Source organism: Gallus gallus, chromosome 1 (assembly GCF_016699485.2).
Source record: "Gallus gallus isolate bGalGal1 chromosome 1, bGalGal1.mat.broiler.GRCg7b, whole genome shotgun sequence".
Taxonomy (NCBI): Eukaryota; Metazoa; Chordata; class Aves; order Galliformes; family Phasianidae; genus Gallus; species Gallus gallus.
Window position 1 is genome coordinate 53,458,440 of NC_052532.1, and position 24,619 is coordinate 53,483,058.

The 24,619-nt window shown below is 45.6% G+C and overlaps 1 protein-coding gene across 5 annotated transcripts in view; it reads right to left on the reverse strand.

The window, feature by feature from the left end:
* The window catches only part of BTBD11 (BTB domain containing 11), a 181,239-nt gene that overhangs the window by 48,136 nt on the left and 108,484 nt on the right, over positions 1 to 24,619 (reverse strand). For all 5 annotated transcript variants that reach the window (XM_025155608.3, XM_046908905.1, XM_015287907.4 and 2 more), the window contains exons 3-4: positions 21,363 to 21,567; positions 11,492 to 11,644 (exon numbers count right to left, since the gene is read on the reverse strand). In XM_025155608.3, the coding sequence (XP_025011376.2) occupies positions 11,492 to 11,644; positions 21,363 to 21,567 (358 nt within the window). The remainder of the gene's footprint in view (positions 1 to 11,491; positions 11,645 to 21,362; positions 21,568 to 24,619) is intronic.

Below are 24,619 nucleotides of genomic sequence, written 5' to 3' on the forward strand. Positions count from 1 at the left end.
AAGAAAAACCAGCACAGATATGCAGGGCTGAGCCCGATAACACAGAGATCCACAGGAGCAATAGCTGCTTTCACACGTTCACACCGCATGGCACATTTCTGGCACAAGAGCTACAGCAACATTTGGTACTTGCTACCCCCATAGCATAGGATGCTAGAGATCATCTGTGCCCTCCTTTAATGTACAACGAAGACAAAGCACGCTCACGAGTAGGTGTTGGGATTTTCAGTGCCCAGAGGGAGCGCCTGGGCCTCCCAGCTCCAGCTGGCCATTTCCAGGTGACTGTGGGCTGAAAACAAAGTGGTTCCTCAGTGAAGCACAGCTGTGGAAAGATCTAGACATCCTCTGAGGACTGCAGAGGTGTCTGCCGCTATGAATCATTGATTGTGTCAAGCCACTGCTTCATCATTTGTACCAAGATATATAACATACACCGAACAAAATGGGTCAAAATCAGTGCTGGCAGAAACAGGCAGAGCTTCACTGACGTCAGCCAGGCTTGGTGCATGCAGAATGCCAGTTGATGATCTTCTCTTCCCCAAAAATATGATTTTGACCTGAGTTACACACCTACGCAAGGAAGGAAGAAGGAACAAGGGCCTATCTTACTCTATATGGCCAGAGTTCTGCTCTGCCATGAGTTCAGGCAGCACCAACTGCTCTGTAAGTGACTCCTCTGAGAGCTGGATCTGATCCCCTAGGAGCACATCAGTTCACCCGCTCAGAGCCTATGAAGGGGAATTTTTTTTACCACTCATACTGGGTATCAGTAAATCAGTACTCCTCAATCAGCTGGGGGGGAATAAGTCTTGGCTCAAGGCTATGGCTGTGGGAGCAGATGTGTAAACACTGCAACAATCTGGATTCAGAGCAGCGTTGCAAGTTGCAAGGCTGCTGGATAGCACTTAAGATACACCATCTAGACCAAGTACCACAAAACAAGAAGCTACAGCTTAGTACCATTACCAGTGTCAATACCCCCAAAAGGGTCCATCATAAGTTGCTTATAGCTCTGATTTATGGAACAAAGGCAAAATTGGACCAGACCGTTCCTGCTGCCACCATTATCATATATTGACTAATAAAATGGCTAATGATCAAACTGGGGAGTTCAATAAAACAAGAACATGACGTAAGGGAATGGAATGGAGAATGCTACAGAAGAGAAAGCATAGCAGCACCCGAAAAAGCCAGAGAGATGAGTGAGCTAAGGAAAGGAGATTTAACATGTACAGATAGAAAGCAGTGAAGAGACAGATCAAAAATGATCGGGAACTACAAGTACGGAATAGGAGAGTAGAGCATCATTTTTAACACTGGAAAAAGCCAACTGGGAAGATGGTACAGCAGACAGAACGAGCAGCCACACTGCAGACTGAAAATGAAAGGAACTGAAAAAAGCCCCAAAGCCATCAAAAATAAGCCCTAAGCCAACCCAGCACTGCATTTGCTCCCAGGTCCTCTTTCTCACCAGGAACTGTGCAATGCCGATTCCAACAGTGAAGTAAGAACGGGGGTCTCTGCTCCATATTACACTAATGGATGCTCTCCCATCATGGACACCATAAAGACTCCCAAACATTAAAGAGACTCACAAACATTAAAGAATGCAAGATAAAAGGAGGAATAGAGCAGGCACCAAAGCCTGATGCATTCAGACTTCCCATCTTTGTAATGTCATGAATACACTGGCAAGCTATGAAGAGGTAGGGAAAGGATGGGAAAGAAGCTTGAAAAATCAGGTTGACTAAGGTCAGCTAAACATACAGGGTCACTCTTCAGAGTTGTGAAGCTGTGCCTACAAAGAAATGGAACTGGAAACGTCCCCGGCTGCACAGTCAGTTTGCAGCCCTTTTGCCAAGAAGTATTTGTGATCCTTCCAATGGCACAGGACACTGACACCGGCTTGACAGCTGGATGTCCCCCCCCCCAAGGCCACCTCGGTTTGCTGCCAGGTCTGTCGGCTGCCAGCGCTCACAGTTTGTCCTTTTTCAAGTCCTCACCCTGCAAAAAAGGTGCTTCTTCATCAACAGGGACAGCTACGGGAGGAGCAGATCATGGGGGCAGTGCTCTCCCCCTCTTCTTGCTGGGGACAGTCCCAGGAGGGCAGGATCCATCCAGGGCTGCCAGCTTCAAGGGCTCTGGGGGATGATGTGGTCCCTGTAACTAAGGGGTTCAGTCACAAGGACTACAAGCTCACTACCCTAAATCAAGCAAAGTATTGTCTTTTTTAAGTAAAAAGGAAAACTAGAAGGTAAAATCTTCTTGATTTTATTTTTATAGCTAAGCTGCAACCATGTTTTGGAATATTTTTTTAAAAGGGGTTTGCTCCCAAGCATCTTTTAATTCCTCACCAATGCTTCTTCTACAGCCGTTATCTTCGAGATCACTTCAGTGTCGCCACTACACATAATTAACTTCACTGTGGCATCATATGGGCAATGCCATGGTAACGTTAATTATTTGTGAATGGCCACCGTGACATTCTATCCTAATCCAAAATACTCACACCTCTGACAGGAGTCAAAGGTAATCTTCCTCATTTATAATGGCTCCTAACAGCAGAGCAAATTATTTTTATCTTTTCCCAAACTCACACTGTGACGACGGAATGCAGCATTTCTATGGCAGCTGTTGCGAATGGAAGTTTTGTCGTTTTCATTTGGGCTGGCCAAGCAAGGGTCTGTGCTGATCTTTAATAAGTTACTCACGGATTGAATACATTTGGGAAAACAGATGATTCAAAGTGTTTCCATCGTAACTGGTAGACGCAGCAGTTCTCTTATTACATCGCTTTTTAATTATTTGTTCTCTTGGAGGGGATTATTGCCATAGTCAGTAGTGGACAATTAAAAAATGCAATGCTCTGTAAATGTTATAAAAAAGGAAAAAAAAAAAAAAAAAAGAGCATCCTAATTATGTTCTAAGCTATACGTGCCAGCATCACAAGCTAATAGTTAATTTAAAAGAAATGGAAAGCTGAATGTGATGAGCAGCAGGACAAATGCTTCCCTCCGGTAAAAGGAACAAATCATCATCGTGATATCCAAGCACCAAAACCTTGTTTGTCCACTTGGGACCCAATCACCAGCTCTTTCAATTAAAAGAATGATAATCTATTAATTAAGTCCATCTCTTCGGCTCTGTTGAGTTTATTCACTATGCCTCTGCCCTAAATATGAATGAGGTCTCATGTCAGAAATTATAGTTCAGCTGGTTGCAAGTCTGGAAGGAGTCATATTTTAGCCAGCAATATGCATGCATTTGCAATGCTTAATTTCTTGGGGTCAAGGATCACAGTTTTGATCTGGGTATGCACAGCCCATAGCACAAAAGGGTCCTGTTCCTTGCCTGGGGCTCTTCAGTGAGACTACAGACACAACAGCAGCAGCAGGAGTGGTAGACGGTTTGATTTAAATTTGTGAGCAGTCTTTTCTTCAATGACATGCTTTAAAAGGGAATACACAGCTGATATTAATAGGACTGCAATATGAATACTATGTTGAGACAATCATCTGCATTTGCAGTTTGGAGAAAGCGAAACATAAGCACAAACATGTTGAGCAAAGTAATGAAGAGCACTACTTTTTAACATGGACATAAAGTATCTCTGTTTACTTTAATCAGGAGCCAAATTAGACAAGAAAATAAAACTCCTCTGGATATTTATTAGCCAATCTCTTATTCTTGTCAAAGGCTTGAAAGCAGATTTGTTACAGATACTGGAGAACAGACTTAAAAAGTGATGTAACTATAAAATCAAGACCAAAATCTATATTTCAAAGCACTTTTAGTATTACAGTCCCACATAGATAGGCCAGAAACCATACTCAAAACCGAATCTGACTTCAGATTTTGAGTAAGGCCAACGCAACAGAGGAAAGATTGGGTACAAATTAATCTTTCATACAAACAGACAACACAAGTCCTCTCTAGTTAGTGGAAGACAATATGTTATCTGTATCCTGATGACTGTATTCAGGAACATACATAGAAACAAAGTATATGAAACACAGCTGAACTTACTTGCAATGGAAAAAAAAACAAAACAAAACAACAACTCCAACAAAAAAGGATGCATTCTTAAGCCCATAAAAATACAAGTGTGTTCTACTGTGGAACTGAAGGACAACACAAGGAGAAGGTCCTCCTGATCAGTATTTTTTTCCATTACTGTTGCCTTCCAACAGCCGGTTGGCAGCACAGGTTGAGATTCACCTCGAGAAACCCATGCCCTATCTTTTAAGTAATAAAATCTCCTTCATCCACCGACACCATCTGCCCCAAGAGACCGCTGGATTTTGTCAAGCAGCTTGTTTGCAACCGCTTGCTCGTTTGGCATTTTTGTGCCTAATTACGGCGATAGACATGGCTGGTGTTAAAGGATTAGTGAAAATTTGTGGGAGAACAAGGACATTCAAGGAGGTAGGCAAACACCAACCCTTCCTACTTAACTGCGGCTGTATCTAATTAAATAGTGGATTTTCTTAGCAATTTTCTACTCTCTCTCTCCAGAACCTCAGCCCCTTACTCTGCATTTTAAGAGAGAGCAAAGAGCAGTAGAAATATTTTTGTGCTTCCAAATTTCTATTTATTAAGTCTATTTATATTTTCATGCTCTAGTACAAGCACAGGATTTCCATAAATAAAATATTAAATGCAACTCTTCCTATTTCACCTCTAAGTAGGAAGAGCATATGCGTGGCATAGTATTTAGATGACATGGCAAACAGCAGAGACTGCTCTGAAAGAAGAAAATAGCACATCTTGCCTTTACATTGCATCTTTCCCTTTCCATGGTGCTCAGAAAACTCTCTACAGTGAGCTAAGGATGTCCTCACACTAAATGAGCTTCATTCCTGAGTTCGATAATCCTATTTTCCTAGAGAACCTTCATTAAGAAGGATGGTCCCAGACAGAAAAGCAGACTTCGTGTTCTTGGTTCAAGGCACACTGGAAATTAGGAGTGATTTTCAATTAAAAACAGATTTTCAAAGGCTTTCAGATACTGAAACAGCCCAGAGACCTTTCAGGATCAGAGCTGTAAAGGCAGAGCGGGGTGAGGCTGGGACAGGGTAGCCACTACAGAAGCATACGAGACTGAAGGGTCAATAATCCCTGCCTCTTTCTGCAGCAAGGCTTGAAGCCATCTGCACTTTCAACTTAAACTTGCTCACAACCTGCTAATATCCACATAGTTCTGTGTCCGCAGTACCCTTTAAACAGAGTGTTTTCCCTTCTGTGGTGTTTACTCCTGACGTACCTGTAGAAATTAGCCACACGTTCCCCCACCTTGCTCAGCTACGTGAGACCCATTCCTTCAGCCTTCCCCTAAAACATTTTGACAAAACTCAAATCACCCAAGCCCATTCTCTCTGCCAGGTGCAATGTGACTGTTTTCCCCACATGGACACAGGATTTGCTATTCCACATCACTTCCTACCCGTTCCACCCACAGAAGCACCGGTATTTTCCAGCTTGTACTGCCCTTTGTGCATCCTCACATTGCATTGTTGTTTCTTTTTCCACGGCTAAGGAAAAAGTCACTTGCACGGTTTGCAATCATTCTGTGATTAAATACTGCACTATAGTCTTCACTGACCCCATTCAAACACTCAGCTCTCAATATAGAATATATCACATTGTATATACAGTGTGTAAGTTGCGTGCACACCATTGTATGTATTATTTTTTTAACTACGCTGTATGCTTTGCCTTACAGTTGTGGAAAACTGCATTTCATCCCATTGCTGTTGTCCCAGCCGTCAAGGTCGTCCACTTTTTCCTGGATGATTTCCCAAACTTCCTCTGTTTGGACAATGCCTCTCAACACCATGGCATCAGCAAATTTTAACATCATGAGCACACTGCTAATATTTGTGCCAAAGTCCCTTCTGAGAATTAAAAAGGGAGCAGCTCTTACGGCAGAGAGCTGAATAACTCTGGTTGTAACCTCACTGCAGCCAATCCATCCCTTGTCACCTCTCTCTAAGCCAAGCTCTGCTCACTTCCCAGTTCCTTCACTAATCTCGAGCTCGTCTGTCTTAACTGAAAGCTCCCTGCATGGACTGCATCAAATAGCTCACTCGAGTCCAAAAAGATGAAATCTACCAATTTTCCTTGGGGTAGAAAATCACTTATGGAGAAGTTATTAGATTAGTCTGGCAAGCTCTATCTTTAGAAAATCTGTGTCACATTTTATCCCATTTTCCCCTCAACAACCTCTTTAATTAGTCTTTGCTTCTAAAACCATCCTAAAGCCTTGCATATTATTGACGTTACACTAAGGGGCTGGAATTTTCCTTGGATCCTTTTTCATCCTTTTCAAATATTGGGCACTGCTATTATTAATCCTTAGAGTTATGGTACCACTCTGGGCTTTGTAAAAAAAATATTTCCCTCCGACCTTCTGATTTCATGAGGCAGCTCTTCCTCATCTCTGGGATAGAGATGAGTGCACAATTTTGAGTGCATTAAGCTGCCTAGTTCACTCCCTTCTTGAAGGCTGTTTTTCCATTTTCATAACCTTGTTGTTATTATCTAGTTTTCTTTCCCCATCAGGATTTTCTTCCTGAAAACAAAGTATTCTTAGGTGATGGCATCTGTTAGCAGTGCTGCACACCCTTCCCAGGTGCCTTCTCAAGGCTGGGACATAAATATACCAGTTTCCTCTCTGCGCTGCAGGAAGAGAGGAGAAAAATGGGTATGTCCGTGGTCAGGAGTAGAGACAGGACCCAGGTTCTCAGCCAGTCAGAGCAGAAAGGAGTATTTACTGCCATCGTTGGAAGCAAGCCCAGCAACCTGGGAGAACAGCATTGAGACAAGCAGCAGCGATGCTGTCACCTCCAACATTTGACTACACATACGGGGAGCTCCGTGATCTGCACATCAAGATGGGATAGGGCAGTAAGAAACTGACTCCTTTGGAACTCACCCATGATGGCAAAAATACCACTGCCCACCACTGTCATTTGAATCAGAGAGTCACAGAATATCCTGAGTTGGAAGGGACCCACAGGGATCACTGAGTCCAACCCCTGGCTCCACTCAGCACCACCAAAAAATCACACCATACGTCTGAGAGCATTATCCAGCTGCTTCTTGAACAATGACAGCCTGGGGTTGTGCCCACTGCCCTGAGACACCTGTTCCATGCCCACCACCCTCTTGGGCGTTCTTCCTAACACCCAAACTGACCCTACCCTGATGCAACTCCACGCCATTCCCTCTGGTTCTGTCATTTGTCACAGGGGAGAGTATTGGTTGGTTGGTTACAAGTGCCCAAATGGAGTTCAGATCTGCTTAAAGAACTGCTTTGTGATCCTCCTGCCAAGACCTGCCTCCAGTGAAGCAGCTGTGACCTGTGCTAGACAGTCATGAATGTTGCAGAAAACCATCTTGCTTCTCTAATGTTCAAGGAAAGACACAAGCCTTTTCATCTAGGGACAAGTAGAAACCATTCACCAAGGCTACAGAAGTCTGCTTCTCTCCTAGAGGCCAGCTGGGAGTGTTGTAGCCCTCTGGGGACCTGGGCAAGAGGACGCGGCACTGACAAACGTGAGAGGGCTTCCAGATGCTGTTGCAACCACAGAGAAATGCCTAGCCTGACAAAGAATTGAATTTTTATTGCTTCTGGACATCAGAATGAACGTGCATGCCCGCATATGCACTTGCACCCCAGACTACAGCCTTCTTTTAACTTCTGACTGTCCAGAAAACAGAGCTTCATTCAGACATGTGCAAGACTGACTGTGTAACAGTCTCTTGCACGACACTACCACCTCTCTCCAGTCAATTTGTTCCAGCATCTTTGCATCCTCCAGGTTTGCCATAATATACTGCAAGCAGCCTTTGCGCTGAACAATATAGGATGTTCCTCCTTTGCTCTATTTCCCTGCCTTCAGCCTCCAGACCCCGTATGCAGTCATCCATTAGGAATTCTCCTCAGCATATCCAACACACTGGCTTTTTTTTTTTTTTTTTTTTAACAACCGTCCTACAGAATGGAGGAAGGAAAGAGATGTGTGAAGAGCTGCATGTATTTAGGTTGAGAAAGGGTAAGGTACACTTTGCTGATGCAGTGAAGAGGAGCAGCCAAAGGCAGGCATCTGTTCACAGCCAGACAGACCCAGAGCACTTTGAGAACAATGCTGCCCTACTGCAGCACAGGAGCAGGTCCAACACAAATGATACCAGCACACCCTTTTGACAGCAAATTTCCTTCATCCCTGATGCCTTCACTAAACCAAAGGCCTAGTGCTGGGGGCAGAACACCCACCTTCACCACATTTATGCCAGCAGAGAGCTGCTTGGCATGCGACTCTCTACTGGCTACATCCAGCTGCTTTGGGTGGCACAACATGGCCTGGGAACAGGTAAGATGTTATTTAGGTCCGGTCTCCCACAGTGTCTTGGGCACAACTTGTACTTCAGTCTCAGCTAGCTGTTGCACATCCAGCAGTCAACCCATCTGTGAAACCTACCTCCTTGCAAGAGGTGCAGACAACTCTATTTAAAGCTCCCACTCCTGGGGGAAGGTTGAACATTTATATCCTTGTTCATCTCCCAAAGCTGGGAAAGGGTAGAAACTTTCTGGCATGTCTGGTGCTGTAAAACAAAAAGAGACTGGGAAGGAGACAGACAGCTTCTGCCTGATTCCAACCTCCCTCAGTCCTGTGCTCAATGCAAAAGCAGCTCCTCTTTCAGGAGATTGTAAGAAATTAAGGAGATGGATTTTGAAAGATCAGAAGAGGGAAGAAAGAGAGGAAGTACTGGAGTGAAAGGCAGGAAGAGAGCAGAGATGATTTACAAACACATATCAGGAACCTCACTGTTGGAGTATGTGATTGCGCCGGGAGGCGTCACATGGCTCCACTGGGAGACCATGCTGTAGTCCAGATAAGACACTGAACATTTGTTTTTTATCTGAACTTCATAGCCTTTGAGATTCTGCCAGAGCTCTCCCTCTCTCCATAAGCACATTTTTTCCAGCGTGGAAGCTGATTTTGCTTTATGCGTTAGCAATGACAGGTTGTGAATCAACACAACGGAATGATGCAGTTGCACACGGTGCAGGACATGGGCCATGGGATGTAACACACGGTGAGGTTTTCGGTTTGAGTTTCTGTATTTAAGGGACGAAAGAAGAACGCTACGGAAGTCTAGAATTTGAACAGGTCTCAAGGTTCTACTTATAAAGACATCTTTATAAAAGTCACGAAAATATATCAAGCTCGCTGCATTTAAAATCCTTCAGCTGCCATCCGTCACACAGCTTATTTATAAAGCCATCCCCTGCAAAGCTGCTGTGTCCTCTCCCAGTGTTTACAATGACGGCATCAGTGCTTGCTGAGGAAAGGACATTCGGGAACGCTTCCTCCCCCACAGGGAGGCATGGAAGGTTGGCACTTGGCTTGATGGCAATGAGAAGCAGAGAGGGTCTGTAGCAAATACAAATAAAAACCAACAAGTGCGAGGTTTCAAATTAATATCCCGATGCTTGATATTATTATTCAGAATAGCACGGCCCCCCCCTACATCTCAAGATTACAGGCACACAGGGCCTGAGCCCCCGCTGCACAAACAACCTCCACCATGGATGGACCTTGACACAAATATGAGTGTCCTGAAACTCATCTGCAGACATCTGCACTGGGGAGAGATTCTCACTTTGAGACATCAGCAGGTGAATCAGGCCCCTTGAGTCAAACAAGGGCACGCTGCAATGTCTGGTCTCTGTGAACTCCAGAGCTTGTCTCCAGAATGATTTAGTTTTTCATTCCCACCTGATTAATTTTGGGCTGTGCTCTTCAGGCTCATTCCTGCCCGTGAGACAGGCAGGACAACAGCTACTGCTTCCATTCATTAGGAAATGAATTCTTGATGGCAGCTTTAAACTAAATGCTGATTTGTTCCTCATCGCTAATAAATTTTCCTTGGGCATAATACAACTCTCTTCAACTTTAAGTGATTTTGAAACTTCTGGAAAATCATCTAACAAGTTATTCAGAGAATCACAGAATGGTTGGGTTGGAAGGGACCTTAAAGCCTATCCAGTTCCAACCCCTTGCTGTGGGCAGGGCTACCACCCACCAGATCAGGCTGTCCGTGGCCCCATCCAGTCCAGCCTCTATATATATACACACACCTACATACACACACTTACAAACTTGAAGAATGGTACATAGAATTTTTTTAAGTGCACAAATATCTAACTATATCTACCTCCCTTTTTAAGACAGAATATTTACAGTGCAAACATTATTGCCTTATTTGCAATCCTACCTAAATACCAAAACAGGAATTTAATTTATGGTGCCTTTTAGAAACCAAGCACCAGGTCCTCAGAAAGCGCACTATGCCTATAAGCCTTGACACTTCAGTAGGGATGCAGAATGCTGCACTTCTGGAAATGAGGGTCAAGACGTTCACACTGAACGGAAGCAATTACAGTCAATATCTGAAATATGAAACGCTCCAGATTTAGCTTTTCGAAATTCAACATATTTCTTCAGTTAAATATTCAATGGCTTCAACTATAAAAACCTCGTGCAGATCACAAAGTAAAGTATTATGCTCCCTGGTGAAAGAGCATGTCAAGGCCAGAGTCAACACAACCCAGCTGCTCTGATGCAGGTTGTCACAGCTAATCATGTAGCTCGTTGCTCTGCCTTCTGTGTTGCAGGGAGGAACGCACCTAGTGCTGGAGGAGAGGCAGACTGCTGAAAAATGTTTGTTTTTTTTTTACATACAAATTCATAAAGTAGTTATCAGTGAGTAATTTCTCCGTTGGCAGATTCATAATGCCTTTCCATATGAAAATCGAAACCGACTTTATTCTCGACTACAGCACAGCCCTACATCATGCTTTTATACATGTACATAACAATGAAGCAAAACAGACACTAAAAACATTCTGGCAATAAATACTTTAGGACTTCATTAGAAAATCAAAAGGTCACATCTGATACATGAAAAAGTCAAATTATCCAGGCTGACATTTACAACTAATTTGAACTGACATTAGCATGAAAAATACAATTTTACTACGAGAAGTAGTCTTACCTATAAGTTTAAATCTGCCCTTTAACCATTAATGCAGAAAACAAAGCACTGAAAATACCTGCAGCCTCGCCAGTTATATCTCAGTATTCTAGGGCGAAGCGATGTGAAGCAGGCAATTAGCAGAAAATTTCAGCCCCTCGTTACCAAGCAGAACCTAACAGTAAGAGAAAAAAGCCAGGCGAGCAGATTACGGGCTCGGTCCAGCTGTGAGATATTCAGGCACCCATTACCGTGCAACCGGCTTATCCACGGATGTGAGCAAATCCCAGAGCCGATTTCACAGCGCACGCAGCGATGAGCCCGAGCATCCGTGCACCTCTCAGGGAAATGAGAGAGCCCTCTGCCTGCCTGCTAATTCGCCGTCACTGGGAGAGAGAGAGAGAGAGACACGTTTTGCACAAAGCATCCGATCTTTGCGTGCACTTACTTTAGCTGTCGAGGTTCACAGTCAACTCCGGGCAGCAGGAGCCTGGCTGCCTGCCGTACGTCATCACTGTCCACCGAGAAGCTGCGACGGTGCCCCGCGTGAGCCACGGCGACCCGAATCCACTCCATCAGGGGCGGCAGCACGATGAACGGCCTGGGGAAGCACACAGACATCAGTGCTACGGTACAGACAGCAAAACAACAGCTATAGGGTGATAGCCTGGGGGGGGGGGTGAGCGCATGGATGCGTTTGCAGTATATGGAAAGGATGTAGAATGCAGGCAGAGAGAAGGAAAGACACAAAATGAAACCGTAGAAGAGCAAACTAGCTCAGCAAATTTCACGCCGGTCTAAATCAAGATGTCTCACCCTGTCTCTGGAGCAGGATTAGTCAAAATGTCAGATTTATGAGCCACGCTCATTTATGGGGTCCCTGTGAGATCGATGCACCTGCACAAGTCATAGAATCATAGAATGGCCTGGGTTGAAAAGGACCACAATGATCATTGAGTTTCAACCCCCCTGCTATGTGCAGGGTCACCAACCACCAGACCAGGCTGCCCAGAGCCACATCCAGCCTGGCCTTGAATGCCTCCAGGATGGGGCATCCACAGCCTCCTTGGGCAACCTGTTCCAGTGCGTCACCACTCTCTATGTGAAAACCTTCTTCCTAATATCCAACCTAAACCTTCCCTGTCCTCCCCTACCTCTGCACCATGCATCCCAAAAGATGGCAGGAGCCAACACAGGATGGCATCCTGCTGTGGGTGATGCACTGGGGCTGGGAACACTCCTTGTTGCTCCACGAGGTGGGCAGAGGGGACCCTGACCCTAAGTGCTGGGCACGTGGAGGCAACGTGCAAGGACATCTCCAGCATCAACACTGATGCAATGTGCACCTCGCCGCAAAACGGGACCTTGACAGCTGCTCCCACTGCATCGCTGAGCAGCATCAGCAATCAGACTGGATCATCTCACTTTTGTACCTACTGCTGTCTGTATCAAGTAGCTCTGCCTTTGGGTACTGGCTGTTCTGCCACGTGAGCAAAACCATACAGAACTGTCCCCAAAGGGCACAGTTTGGATTTGGTTGCAGCCCTCACTCTGTCATTGCCAGCGCATGGCTACTGCCAGAGATACAGCCCTTCGCTCCACAGCACCTGGACAGCCCCATGTTCTAGCAGGAGCGGCCCATGCCTTACAAGAAGCACACAGCGCACTGCTCGACCACATCTACACTCAAGAACCATAGCTCCAAGCCCGAGCTTAGCATTAAAAAAAAATAAAGAGGATCTGCAGCTGAACATCTTGGAAGGTCACTGCCTGGGAGATCACAGTGAACAAAACCTAGAGAGCTATGCAAGTCACAGCAGTAGCCTTCCCACCCCCAAGTGGTTTTTGTGGACATCCCAGCACTGATGGCATCCTCCACGGTGCATAAAGAAAGCAAAGTTGGTGTGGAGAAGGGCTGAGGTAGGGTAGAAGATATAGTATAAACTTCTAAAATTATGAAATAATAATTAAAAAAAATTAAATCTGCCTGAAAGCTACATGTAAACTACGCTGAAAGTTCTGTACTTAGATAGAACTGCTGAAAACTATGTAGATATAGTGAGATCATTCTATTCAAGCTGCAAAGAATATACCACAGCTAAGGGATGTTAACAGATTGTTATAATATTTTTAAAATATTAGAAAGGAAGAGAGAGAGATGAAGCTTCTAAATGACTGCTAAAGGAACACCTGCAATTAACACTCTTCTACCTTCTCCTTCTGAACCTTATACCTTTTATCATCTTCCCTTCATGGCTTCCTTTCTCCTTCTTAGCCATGCATTCTGTGTTTATTAGCTCAGTATCTCATTTTGTTAGTAGCATCACCCCCTACTTCTGTTTCCTTCCTTTCTCCTGCTCCTTTTTATCTGATATGGCTTTGCCTGACTCGTCTTGCCTTCCGTGGTCCCTTCCAACAGAGGGAAAAAAAAAAAGAAAGCTGGATTAGTTACCCTGCAGGCAAAAACTTTGCATTTTAAATACCTAACTTTACCCAAAAATAATCTACCCTGAGAAATATGACTTAATCAAATGTTGATTCTGGAATATCTTTTTCCTATTTATAGCTTTTGATGCCATTTATTTTTCTTTTTAAGAACCAACTTTACAGAGCTCTGATATTAATATCCTTAAGGAGGGAAGAGAGATTTCAAAAGCGCTGAAGGACGCAGAAGCCCTAAGGCCACTGACTTTCCCTAGGACACCGGGCTCCCAATTCGCATGGGTACGTAAACGAATAACCTCCTTCTGAAATATGACAACTTCTGCTGACTTGACACTGCCATTATTATTACGTTCAAATGCATTTCCATCACCTCGAGACCAGGCTGCATTTGTTTCCCAGCTTCCCCTTTCTCCAGACCTGCCACTGCCATGGAATGAGGCCGATAAGAAGAGAACAAACTCCCACAGCCACTGTGATCAGATTTCCAGAACCCAGCCGGATCGCGGTGACGGCAAAGGTCGGAGGATGGAGAGGGCACACTATTTCATCCTAAGGGGAACAAGGGACAAAAAAGCAGGGAATTCTGCTGCGTGCTGCTCCAGGAGGCAAAGGGCTCGGCAAGGCAGCTCCCTGCAGCCAGGACTGCTGGGAACAACTGATCGGTGGGAGTTGCTTTCATCACTCACCGAGCAAACAGGAAAGCAGTGCAAATCATGCTGGAAGTGTAAAAATGCATATAATTACACAAAGACTGTGGTGCATTGGAAACAGTTAACAGGAAGCTGAATTCTAGGCTATGGCTCGCCCTCCTATAGAACAGGCAACTCGAGGGCTCGTTTATTCCCTCCTCTTGTGCAGGGCAGAAGCTCACCCAGCAGAAGATACCCGCTGCAGTGCTGAGCAGGGCAAATAAAACTATTTACAGGAACTGAACCAACTCTGCTGCAAGATGTCATGTTTTCTCTCCTGATCTTGTAAGCTTCAGCAGAGAAATAGAAATGAATTTATTTGGCGCAATAAATCCTGAAAGGGAAGAGAAGCAGTGTTATAGGGAAGCTGTGGGATTTTCTCTAAAGGCCGGTTTTACTCTGCATGGGAGGATGTGGGATTCACTCAGAATATATTACATTCTTTTTTCCAGGGCAAAAAGCCCCACCACTGCCTATCTGAGCATGTCAGGGAATTTGTGTTTTGAGAGGAGAACCAAATATGGTTGAGAGCAATAGGTTAAAAATACCCTTCAGGAGTCCACGCATCATGTGAAGTTGGTTGGCTTTTTTGAATGCTATTTGTGTGCCAAAGGAGAAAGAGGATCACAAAGTTATAGGAAGGAGGCAATCCACAAGATAGCATGACATCAGCAAGATATGTATCGCTTTCCAAATGACACTCTGCAAAAACAGATCGAGCGAATGCATCACATCGTTATAGCACTCACAACTGATTCATCTCTGCTACACAAAGGCAGGCAGCAACGAGGAGATCCAGAGCAGTGAAGCAGAGAAGTTACTGACCTCCTCCTCCAGCCCCTCTGCACCTGCACTTAGCATTTAGGGCACACTCCAGGCAACTTCCATGTGCTGCTGGGAAGCTAAACATGATCTTAAGTCATGTCCTGAAAATGAATGGATTTTGGCACAAGCTTTGACATTTTCCTGAACTAAGGGAAAAACTGTCCCAGATGGGGATGCAGAGAGGTCTCTGTGCAGAGGTCCCATGCAGAAGAGCTGTAGGGGGAGGAGAATGAAGAGCTCCCAAGAGGCCAGTCACTTCTCAGCACGGTGCCCAGTCCTTGGCAAGGGGACAGCCAGATCATCCTCGAGCATGCCCTCACTGAGCTCCTGCTTAAACTCAAAAGAATTATCAGGGCTGCTCTCGCCACAATAAGACACCTATTCCTACAGGAGCAGCATCTCAGGCCTCCTTCCTCTTCCACACCTGTTTCAGGCTCATGGGACGCACTGGGGAGGTGACAGCACATGCTCAGCTACAGCTGTGAAGGCCAAACCCTGACCTCACTGGCATCCCCTACTTCCCTGCTGCAGCGCCACACCCTACATTTCTCTCACGGTTACTTTGGGACAGTTCAGGACTCACGAGCTCCTCTGCCTTGCAGACATCTGCAAGCACAACCGTCCTATCTGGATCTCAGATGCTTCTTGCTGTCCCTCTCTGTTTCATCAGATAGAAACTGGACATAGCTGTGCAGACCTGACCCTGCTTTACCTTAAAACACAGGTCATTGCTGGCATTTAAAATTAGCAACAAGTGAGAGTGAGCAGTACTTCTGACAACAGAATCACAGAGACAGCACAAGGATCATGGAGTCCAACCCTTGGCTCCACAAAGCACCACCCAGAAATCAGACTGTATGTCTGACAGTGGTGTCCCCATGCAGCCTGAACTCCAGTAGCTTGGGGCTGTGACCACTCTAGCGCAGACCCTGTCCCTCACCCCCAGCCGCCCTTCCCCTGACACAGCTCCATGCCGTTCCCTCGGGCCCCATCGCTGTCACACAAAGCAGAGCTCAGCGCTGCCCCTCCGCTCCCTGTGAGGAGCCGCAGCCACCATCAGGCCTCCCCTCAGCGCCTCTGCTCTGCGCTGAGCCAACCAGGCCCTCAGCCGCTCCTCATACACCTTGCCCTCCAGTGCAGAAGGGAAGGCCGTACCTTTACAAGAAAAGCATATTCAGACAAAGGTGGAGAGATGTTTCTGCTTGCAGATATGAGTCAGCAAATTTAAAATGATGAAAAGATCTTTTCATTTGTTTGTCCTTAATGTTCATATTTTCATGGGTGTTGTTGAAAGAAAATCCCAATATGCAGATAGAAAAGCATTCTTGACTCTTACAATCTTCTTTTAGAAAACACGATAAAACCATATATACAATGCTAGCCCAACTGGAGACCAGAAAAGTACACTTTCTCCAGTCCTTAGCAGACATTTTGGATAGGTTTCTGGGCTGCAAAACATGCATTTTATATTTAAGCCACAAACTTCTTGTCTTCCTTGAGAGCCAACATTTCCCGTTGCACTCCGGAGGTGCTGCACAGGGAGCTGGCTGCTCAACGCCTCTGTGACTCCACAGGCCTCAGTAAGCCCAAGCCTCTGACAAAGGCAGTTCTACATTTCACTCAGGCTGAAGGATCTGCCTAAGCAGAGGTAGCTCTATGCACCCAGCCTGCAGTGCTTGGGTCTGCACCAGATCTGCAAGTCACGGGCCTTCAGCCCACACCCAGGGGTTGGGCACACAGTCCCTGCTGCCTCTCCTGCATGCGAGCATTTCTGGGCAAGACCTGAAACACAACCAAGTCAGAGCGATGACTTGTCCGGCAGCGACAGCGGGGAGATATTTCCCAGGCAGTTCTGACATCGGATGTGACACGCCTGGCTGCGACAGAAATCCCTGGAAAGAAGCCAGCCGCAGGAGCGCTGACGGGAGCGCGGCGCAGAGCAGCCCCGGTGCTGCGCTCCTCTCAACGCTGCACACAGTTTTCTCTATTTAACAAATCCTATAGCCATCACACGGACAGCTTAAGCCTCGCTTGATAAATTAGATTTAGAATACAGCCCCGGCACCGCAAGGATATGGTGCCTGACAGCAGAGCTACAAATGCTGTCTGTGCTGCTTTGTGTGCCATGTGCAATCCAGCACGCTGCAGGCAGCTGCCAATACCAATTCTGAAGCGATTTTTAACAAGTGGGAAGTTTGATACTTAGGATGCGAATGCAGAGGATGGATGAGGATGAATTTGGGATTCCCTTTCAGTGGCTCCCGGAGAAATAAGCAATGGAGATAACTCATGAGTTCAGCGAGGCCACGGTTTTACCATGAGGTTAATACAAGGTTATGCCATAGTGGCACGCCAAGCATGTGTAATATCTTCTGCAAACACGCTGCAGGGTAAACCAGCTTCATAGCAGGACTTTCCCATTCTAATTTCTCCCAGAGGTGCAATGTTTGTGCTTTCTCCCCTCTCAGCAGCCCTTCTGAGGGGTCGCTCTGCTTTCTGCTGGCCTTCGCTGGAGTTCGTACCACTGAATGATTTAAAGCAGGGCCATATCTTCCTGGCTCTGCTCTTAGTGAAATGGTTTTATGGCTATTCTATGGACACAGCTGTACCAAGTGCCGATGGAACTGAGGAATTTCTGGGGAAGGCGCTCTGCTGCCTTGTGAGCAGAATTAATGGGTGGCCCTGGACAGGCTGAGTGCTGAGCCACCGCTTCTCAATGAGTTGTTAATGGGGAACATGGTGAGTTAGGAAGTCATGAGGACTTTGTCAATACAGCTGTGGGTAAAAGTGGGTAAGGAACCACTTAAGGAAAAAGCATCATACAAATCTGCAACTACAGATTCTGTGCTTTCCGGTGCTTAAGAAATTACTTGCAATAATTTTGGAAGCCTAGAAGCAAAACACAACCACGGGACAGATCCTTTTATTAAACTAGAAGCAGCAAGCTAGAAAGAAATCTTGGCAACAGTGGTCTAATTGACAAATCCTTCCTTTTTTAATTCCCAGGAAAGCAGAAGAATGAACAAACTCAAATAATCTGCAGCCACCCGCAGGTGAGGGCATCAGAGGAACGATGGTTTCACAGACAATATCTGGCACAAGACAAACGTCTCCATTGCGTCCTGGCTGGGTGCATTAGGAACACTGGACTCACAAATAGGTCCAAATCCCCTCCTGCACTTTCACACCTGCCAAAATAGCCATCTACATGGCACCCGGGGCCATGAGATAATCCATCCCAGCAGGAACGGCCTGTGGCACTGCCAACAACACAGCCAAAAGGCACAGGGTTTATTCAGATCTGATCAGAAGCATATGAATTTGGAGGTGAAGGGACTGTCACACATCTGTCTTCTGGTTGAGTTTGCTGGAGTTTGGAAAGCAGGGCGTATTTTCCAGATTTTCTGAGAAATCCTAGCCATTTTCCTACTCTCCCGGCCTCATTATTGCATAGTATTTTTTCCCTTTCACTTTATGTGAAGACAACCACTATTATAAATAGACCGCATTCTTATTCCTTTACCTCCGTGAAGACCAAACACGGAGAAACACTCCCTAGAAAATACTCCCTAGAAGTGAAGTGTTGGATTTATTCAAAGGTAAACATCCGATTTTATGTATCCTGTGAGACTCTACAGGAGGTGTTGCTTTTTGCACTAGAAAGTGCTAACCCAGGCAGGACTACAACCATACTGGTTGCAGGGATTAGGCTCCAGCTTCCCTTCCACACACGGCTGCTGCAGAAGAGCAAGCAGGGCCTTTGCGGTTTTGTAACTCAACCCAATTCAACTGTGGTTTGAGAGCCCAAGCCCAAGTGGAATAGAGATGGGTGAGAAGGAGGAGAAGCTCCCATGGGGCCACTGAGCCCTGTGAGAACTTGGGGAGTTCTCTGGCCACATCTCACAACCCTCTCCCCGTCCTGGGCATGCATGGTCAGGAAAGAGGGCCAAAATAGTAGCCAGGTTGTCTTCAGATGAGCCAAGTACAACCCTCCTTCCAAGAAAACGCTGTCTGTGGCCAGATCCACTCAGTTTCTGGCTTCTCTGCACCAGCCGGGACCCAGAGAGGCCAGGGAAGGGGGAAATTGCCTGGATCTCCTTCCCTCTCTCTGTGCTTTTTCCAACATAAAAGTCATTGTCACAGCCGAAGGAAAAGAGAGGGAATAAGGAACAGAGATAAGGCATCAAGCCTGCAAATATTCTGCATATAAAAATGTCATGTTTAACAAACCCACTTCCTCATAATGCACAAAAACCCACCACGAAAACTGAAAACACCAGAAATAAGTCACGGACCATAAAGCATGCCTGCATATAAAGAACAGCACTGATAAGTCTTTGACTGGAAATATGAAGGGAGGCTTCTCAGAGCACTAAATAGAAATCAGCTGAACTGGATTACTTGCTGGGCAGCCCAAGATACTTGCATCCAGCTGGTGCTGGTGAGGCATGATACGCAGCACATCCAGTGGAAATATCTGGGCACGTGCTTACCCCTGCATCACTTCCACTTGTGTTTTCCAGCACTAAGTACAAACGCATGTTTGATTAGGCAATAGAAGGAGTATCTGTTCCTTCCAAAATTGACCACAAACTCTTGGCAATAACACTGAGTACTTACTTTGGCCCTAACCACATACCGCAGTTGTTAAACCGGTCTTCCAAAGGAAGACATTTTGCCAAACTGAATACTCATAATGTAGCAAAGAAGAGAAATTGCATCTGGCTTTATATAATCAGCATTTCAATTGCTCTAACAAAGAGAAGATATATTAAGGCTACCTCAGGAAAAGGAAAACCTATTAAAGCAAATGCTAAATGAGATTCTACAAATATTCCTGCCCCTTCCACCTTCCACAGGAAAGTCTGTAGAAATTTTACAAAGCCAGAGCCTCATTGTTACTAACCTCTATAGCTCCACTGGTCCCAATGGCATTACTCCCACAAATGGTGATTACAGACCAGGTGAGAATATCTTCTAATTTCAGTCACCACTTTTAGCGCAGTATGAACCACCAGAGCTCTTGCTCACGAGTTAGGCCTTCTGCAAGAGTCAGGTTGGCTAACAATTCATGAAATAAAACCAATTTAGAAAGATATAAAAATTCTGGGTTCTTTTAGCTTCCCTTCTGTTTTCTTTCATACATGGGAATCAACAGAGCAAAAACCAAAGACCATGCTAACTGAGTGACCCAAACTTGGAAAGAAACAAAATGCCACCCAAAGGAAGATGGCAAAGTTCCCAGTAGCATCACTGATGCCAGAGTTTTGTCTTGTCTGATTTTCTCTGAATCAATATAAAAATATTTCAATGAAGATATCATATTATATGCCACTTACAGTTACATATATAATGACATTCTCAAACACTGCTTTTGAGATGCAAAATTCATACTAAAACAATAACCAAGCCCCATACATGCAACTGTCGGTGCATGCGTGCATCAGTTTGGCTCACACATACAGCATGATACGTCAGGACATGAATGTGGAGTTCAGCTTGCGTTTGCACCACCATGATACACCACCCTAAACATGAATATCCATCTCTTTTCAAGTATTGGTCACTCCTCTCTTCTCCTCAGTGGCAACTCCTGGTTCAGGAAAGTGAAATAACAGAACATGCCTCAGACCACAAGTGGAGGCAGAGCTTGGCTCTTGTTACTAGAGAGGCTGCTGCATTTTTGACAAGACGGCTTTATTTACATCTCCTTTCTTTACTGAAGATTATGAGTCGGGACTGAGTCTTGAACTTGCTGCTTCTGCCCTGGTTGTTACTAAAGGATGGATGAAGGCAGCAGAGCTGGATGCAGCCACATGCCAAGCAGGACACCCCACGGGCTGGGCAGGAGCTTACAGCCCCCTAGTTCCTCTTGTGCTGAGTACATAACATGCCCGGGCACCTCGCACAGCTGGGGCCCCGCATCTATAACAACCCCACTTTGCTACACACTACTCTACTCATTTTCCACTTCCCAAATCACAGCTGTCAAATCCTATTAATGTGTAGAAAGACACATTTAAACCCAGACCTGCTATGCCAGAAATAGAAGTTCTCATTTTCTTTTCCAAAACACAGAATAGCTGAGCAACAAAGAAAGAAAACGGAAATCTCTACCAAGCGCACATCTGGAACCAATTTGCTGAATGTAGCCACTGGGTGTCACTTTTGATATATATTGGGTCAGCCATGGAGCACTTCAGCAAGAGAAATGGGATTTCAAAAAGGTGATCCCAAACCGAAACAGACTGCTCTGCAGCCTCCTATGCACAAGCTGTAATTAGCAATTAGCCAGCAATACTGATTTATCAGCAAAACGTCTTCACAAAGATATTAAACACACTCGAAGGTGGCTCTTACCTCTCAGTCTGCAGCGTGACTTTTGACGGCTCCACATTTGGGTTTTCCCACTCCATCTGCGGGCAGTGCATGAAGTAGCAGAGGGTGTACAAAGCCTCTGGCTCCCAGTAGAGTGACCCCTGCTTCTGGTGCATCGGTGTGCCATTCCCGTGCTGCTTGGCATTCAGTGGCTGGAGGTGGTGCATGGCTCGGGATACGAGGTCACCTGGAAAGCAAGACCTGGGTGAATGCTGGGCTTTTACCTCTCTCTCTCTTTCCCTTGTGCTACTATGTTTCCCCCAGTTTCTCTAACCAAAAGATGCACCAGGTTGTTTTCCCTTGCCATTTAATTTTGGAGAACCTAAACAGTAACAGGTAGAATCTGTGCAATATTAATCAGCGGGCTTGGCTGTTTACACAGCGTGGTGACCTATCTGGGCTGCAGATAAGCCCCTGAAGGGATGGGTGAATACAGTGTCCTCAGTGACCCTAAGCAGTGTCAGGCTGGCCCATCTCAGCACTGCTACAAGAGCCAGTCCACTGGGGCCAGGGTCAAAGCTACCTACAGCCCTTGGCGAATGCCAAACTCCTAGTTCCAAAAGTTTCAGAATCACAGAATGGCTGAGATTCAAAGGGACCTCTGGATCCATCTGCTCCGATTCCCAGCTCATGCAGGGACACCCACAGGCCCTGGCCTGGGCATGCTCAGTCACTATCACCCTATCACAGTGTTTCCTGATCTCCTGTCCTTGTTTGTGCCCACTGCCTCTTGTTCCGGTAACAATGCCAAGAGTCCTCTTTGCATCCTCCCTTCAGGTATTTGCACACAGTGATGAGATCCCCCTGAACCTCCTCTTCTCCAGCCTGAATGGCCCCTCCTCTCTCAGCCTCTCCTTATAGGAGAGAACTTGATTGGACTCTCTCCAAGTTTTATTTCTCTTCTGTACTGGAGAGCCGAGAACTGAACCCAGAATTCCAGGTGTGAACTCAGCAGGGCAGAGGAGACAGGAAGGATCACCTCCTCCACCTGCTGGCAATACACTTCTTAATGCAGCCCAGGATACCATTAGCCTTCTCCGTAGCAAGGGCACATTGCTAGCTTCAGCCTGGTGTCCACTGGGACCCCTAGGTCCTTTTCATACTAAGCTGCTTTCCAGCAGAGTGTCCATGCTCTTTGCACTTCCACTTGTTGAACAACATGAGGTTCCTGTCAGCCCACCTCTCCAGCCTGTCTATGGATGGGAGAATGACCTTTGGCATATCAGCCACTCCTCCCAGTTTTCTTATAAACAAGCCTGCAAACTTGCTGTGGGTACACTGCCTGGAATCCAGATGTTTAATGAAGATGTTGAAGAGGACTGAACCCAGTGCCAGGCCCCAGAGGACATCACTTGTGAATGGCCTCCCTTTGGACATTGTCTCATCTTCCCAAAACGCAGTCCCTTACCCCACAGGGGCAGCTGCTGCCCAAAAAACCAGGTGGGCTTACACCTATGGACCTGTGAGCAGAGTCAAATCCATGGCTCTGGAAAACAAGGCTTAAGACAGTATCATCGGAAACAGGCAACTGAAATAACCATTTCTAAGTCCAAGTTGGACTGGGAAACTTCATGTTTGTTAAACAGGAAATCTGAGAATTGGGCTCACCTGAGCTATTCAGGAGTCCAGAGAATGGAAAATGGCTGATTAGAAAGATGCTTGTTCTCCCTCTCTTATGATTATATGATACTGAGAGTTTCCTTGCATTACAGGTATGGGAAATAAGCCACAATACGCTAACCTATGATTATGTTAGCAGGCAAATGTACAGGCAGGAGCACTGACTCTCTAAGCACTGTACTGATTGTAACTAATTAACTAACGCATCTCCCTCCGAGGCAGTGGATTTTATGACATTAGCTGTCTAGTGACCACTACAGAAGAGAGAGCAAAACAATTTTGGTTATAAACTGCTTGTTTTTACATCTTCCAATCATTCTGAAAGTTCTTTGGGGAGAAATAATGATCTCTGATCAAATCAGATGGATTGTTTTAAATGAAAATCTGAGCAAAAACCCTTTGGGTCATCCTTGAGCTTCGCAAAAGCCAGTGGTGGGGTAAAGAGAGCATAATTTCCTGGCGCTAAGAAAAAGAAACACGGGTTTTCTTTTTTGGCTTTCCTAAACGACCCCAGAGAAGTTGGAAACGTACACTGAGGTACGAACATAACACAGAATCTGAAAACAAACAAAAAAGCTGAATAACGAACCTAAGGGCAAACTTCAAGCATTATTTCGGTTGTGTGCAAGGCAAAGCAGAAGCTTTTTTGTTTTCTTTTCTTTCCTTTTGCAAAGCCGCACCCCTGTTCACACAGCACAGGGCATCGTCTCTCCCCAGCCTGACTTGCACAGGGAATGCTGCTGCTGAGCTAATGTGCACCAGGAAGAACAGAAACATCTCACCAAAAAACGCTCAGCCCAATCCTCCAAAAACACAGTCTTAAAGCCATGAACAGAAGAAAACCGCTGGCATGAGAAAACTGCCGAGTCCATGATTTCAGGGTTTTGACACAATTTTTGCTGCACTCTGCAATATTCTTCTGATTCAAAGCTTTCATTTAAAAATAGCTTCTGCCTTTTCCCACTGCCAGGAAATAGTCACGATAGGACCAGTCTTGCAGCCCTGCATATACGTAATCTCCAAGAGAAGCTGTGCATGTGGGATGCCTGCAGAATCAGGCCCGCCAGTGAAACAGATGTGCCTGAAGTCAGGACTGAGGACTGTGTCAGTCCTGCTCAAAATTATCTGCAGGCAAACGGTGGCAAAGCTTAGGACACCCTTCATTCACCCCACTCTATCACAGCAGATGAGCAGTGCCAAGCCTTGCATGGGGATGCTAGCAACATCACTGAGAACAGAAGCAAGTTCTTCTTCTCCAAAAAGGAAAAAATAAAAAGATGACGTAGATATGTGCATATAAGTGCATAAGTGCAATCTCCAGGTTTAGCAACAATAGCAAAAGCAGAAAAAAGGAGTTGCACCAAATGCAGTCTTTTCAGACCCAAGCCACTGAGGCACTGCAGCATGTGGTTACAGTGAGACACATGAAAAAGCATAGTTAAATGCACTGAGAGGGTATGCATCAGAGAACTCCTCTGGTTTCTGTACCAAAAGATAAATAAAATCAGGATATAGTTTAGGCCAGGACTCAGTCAGCAACATTACTTCACCCACATTCCTCATCGAGTCCCAGGGCGATGCGACTTGTATGACACATCCAGCACTGGAGGGAATGGCAC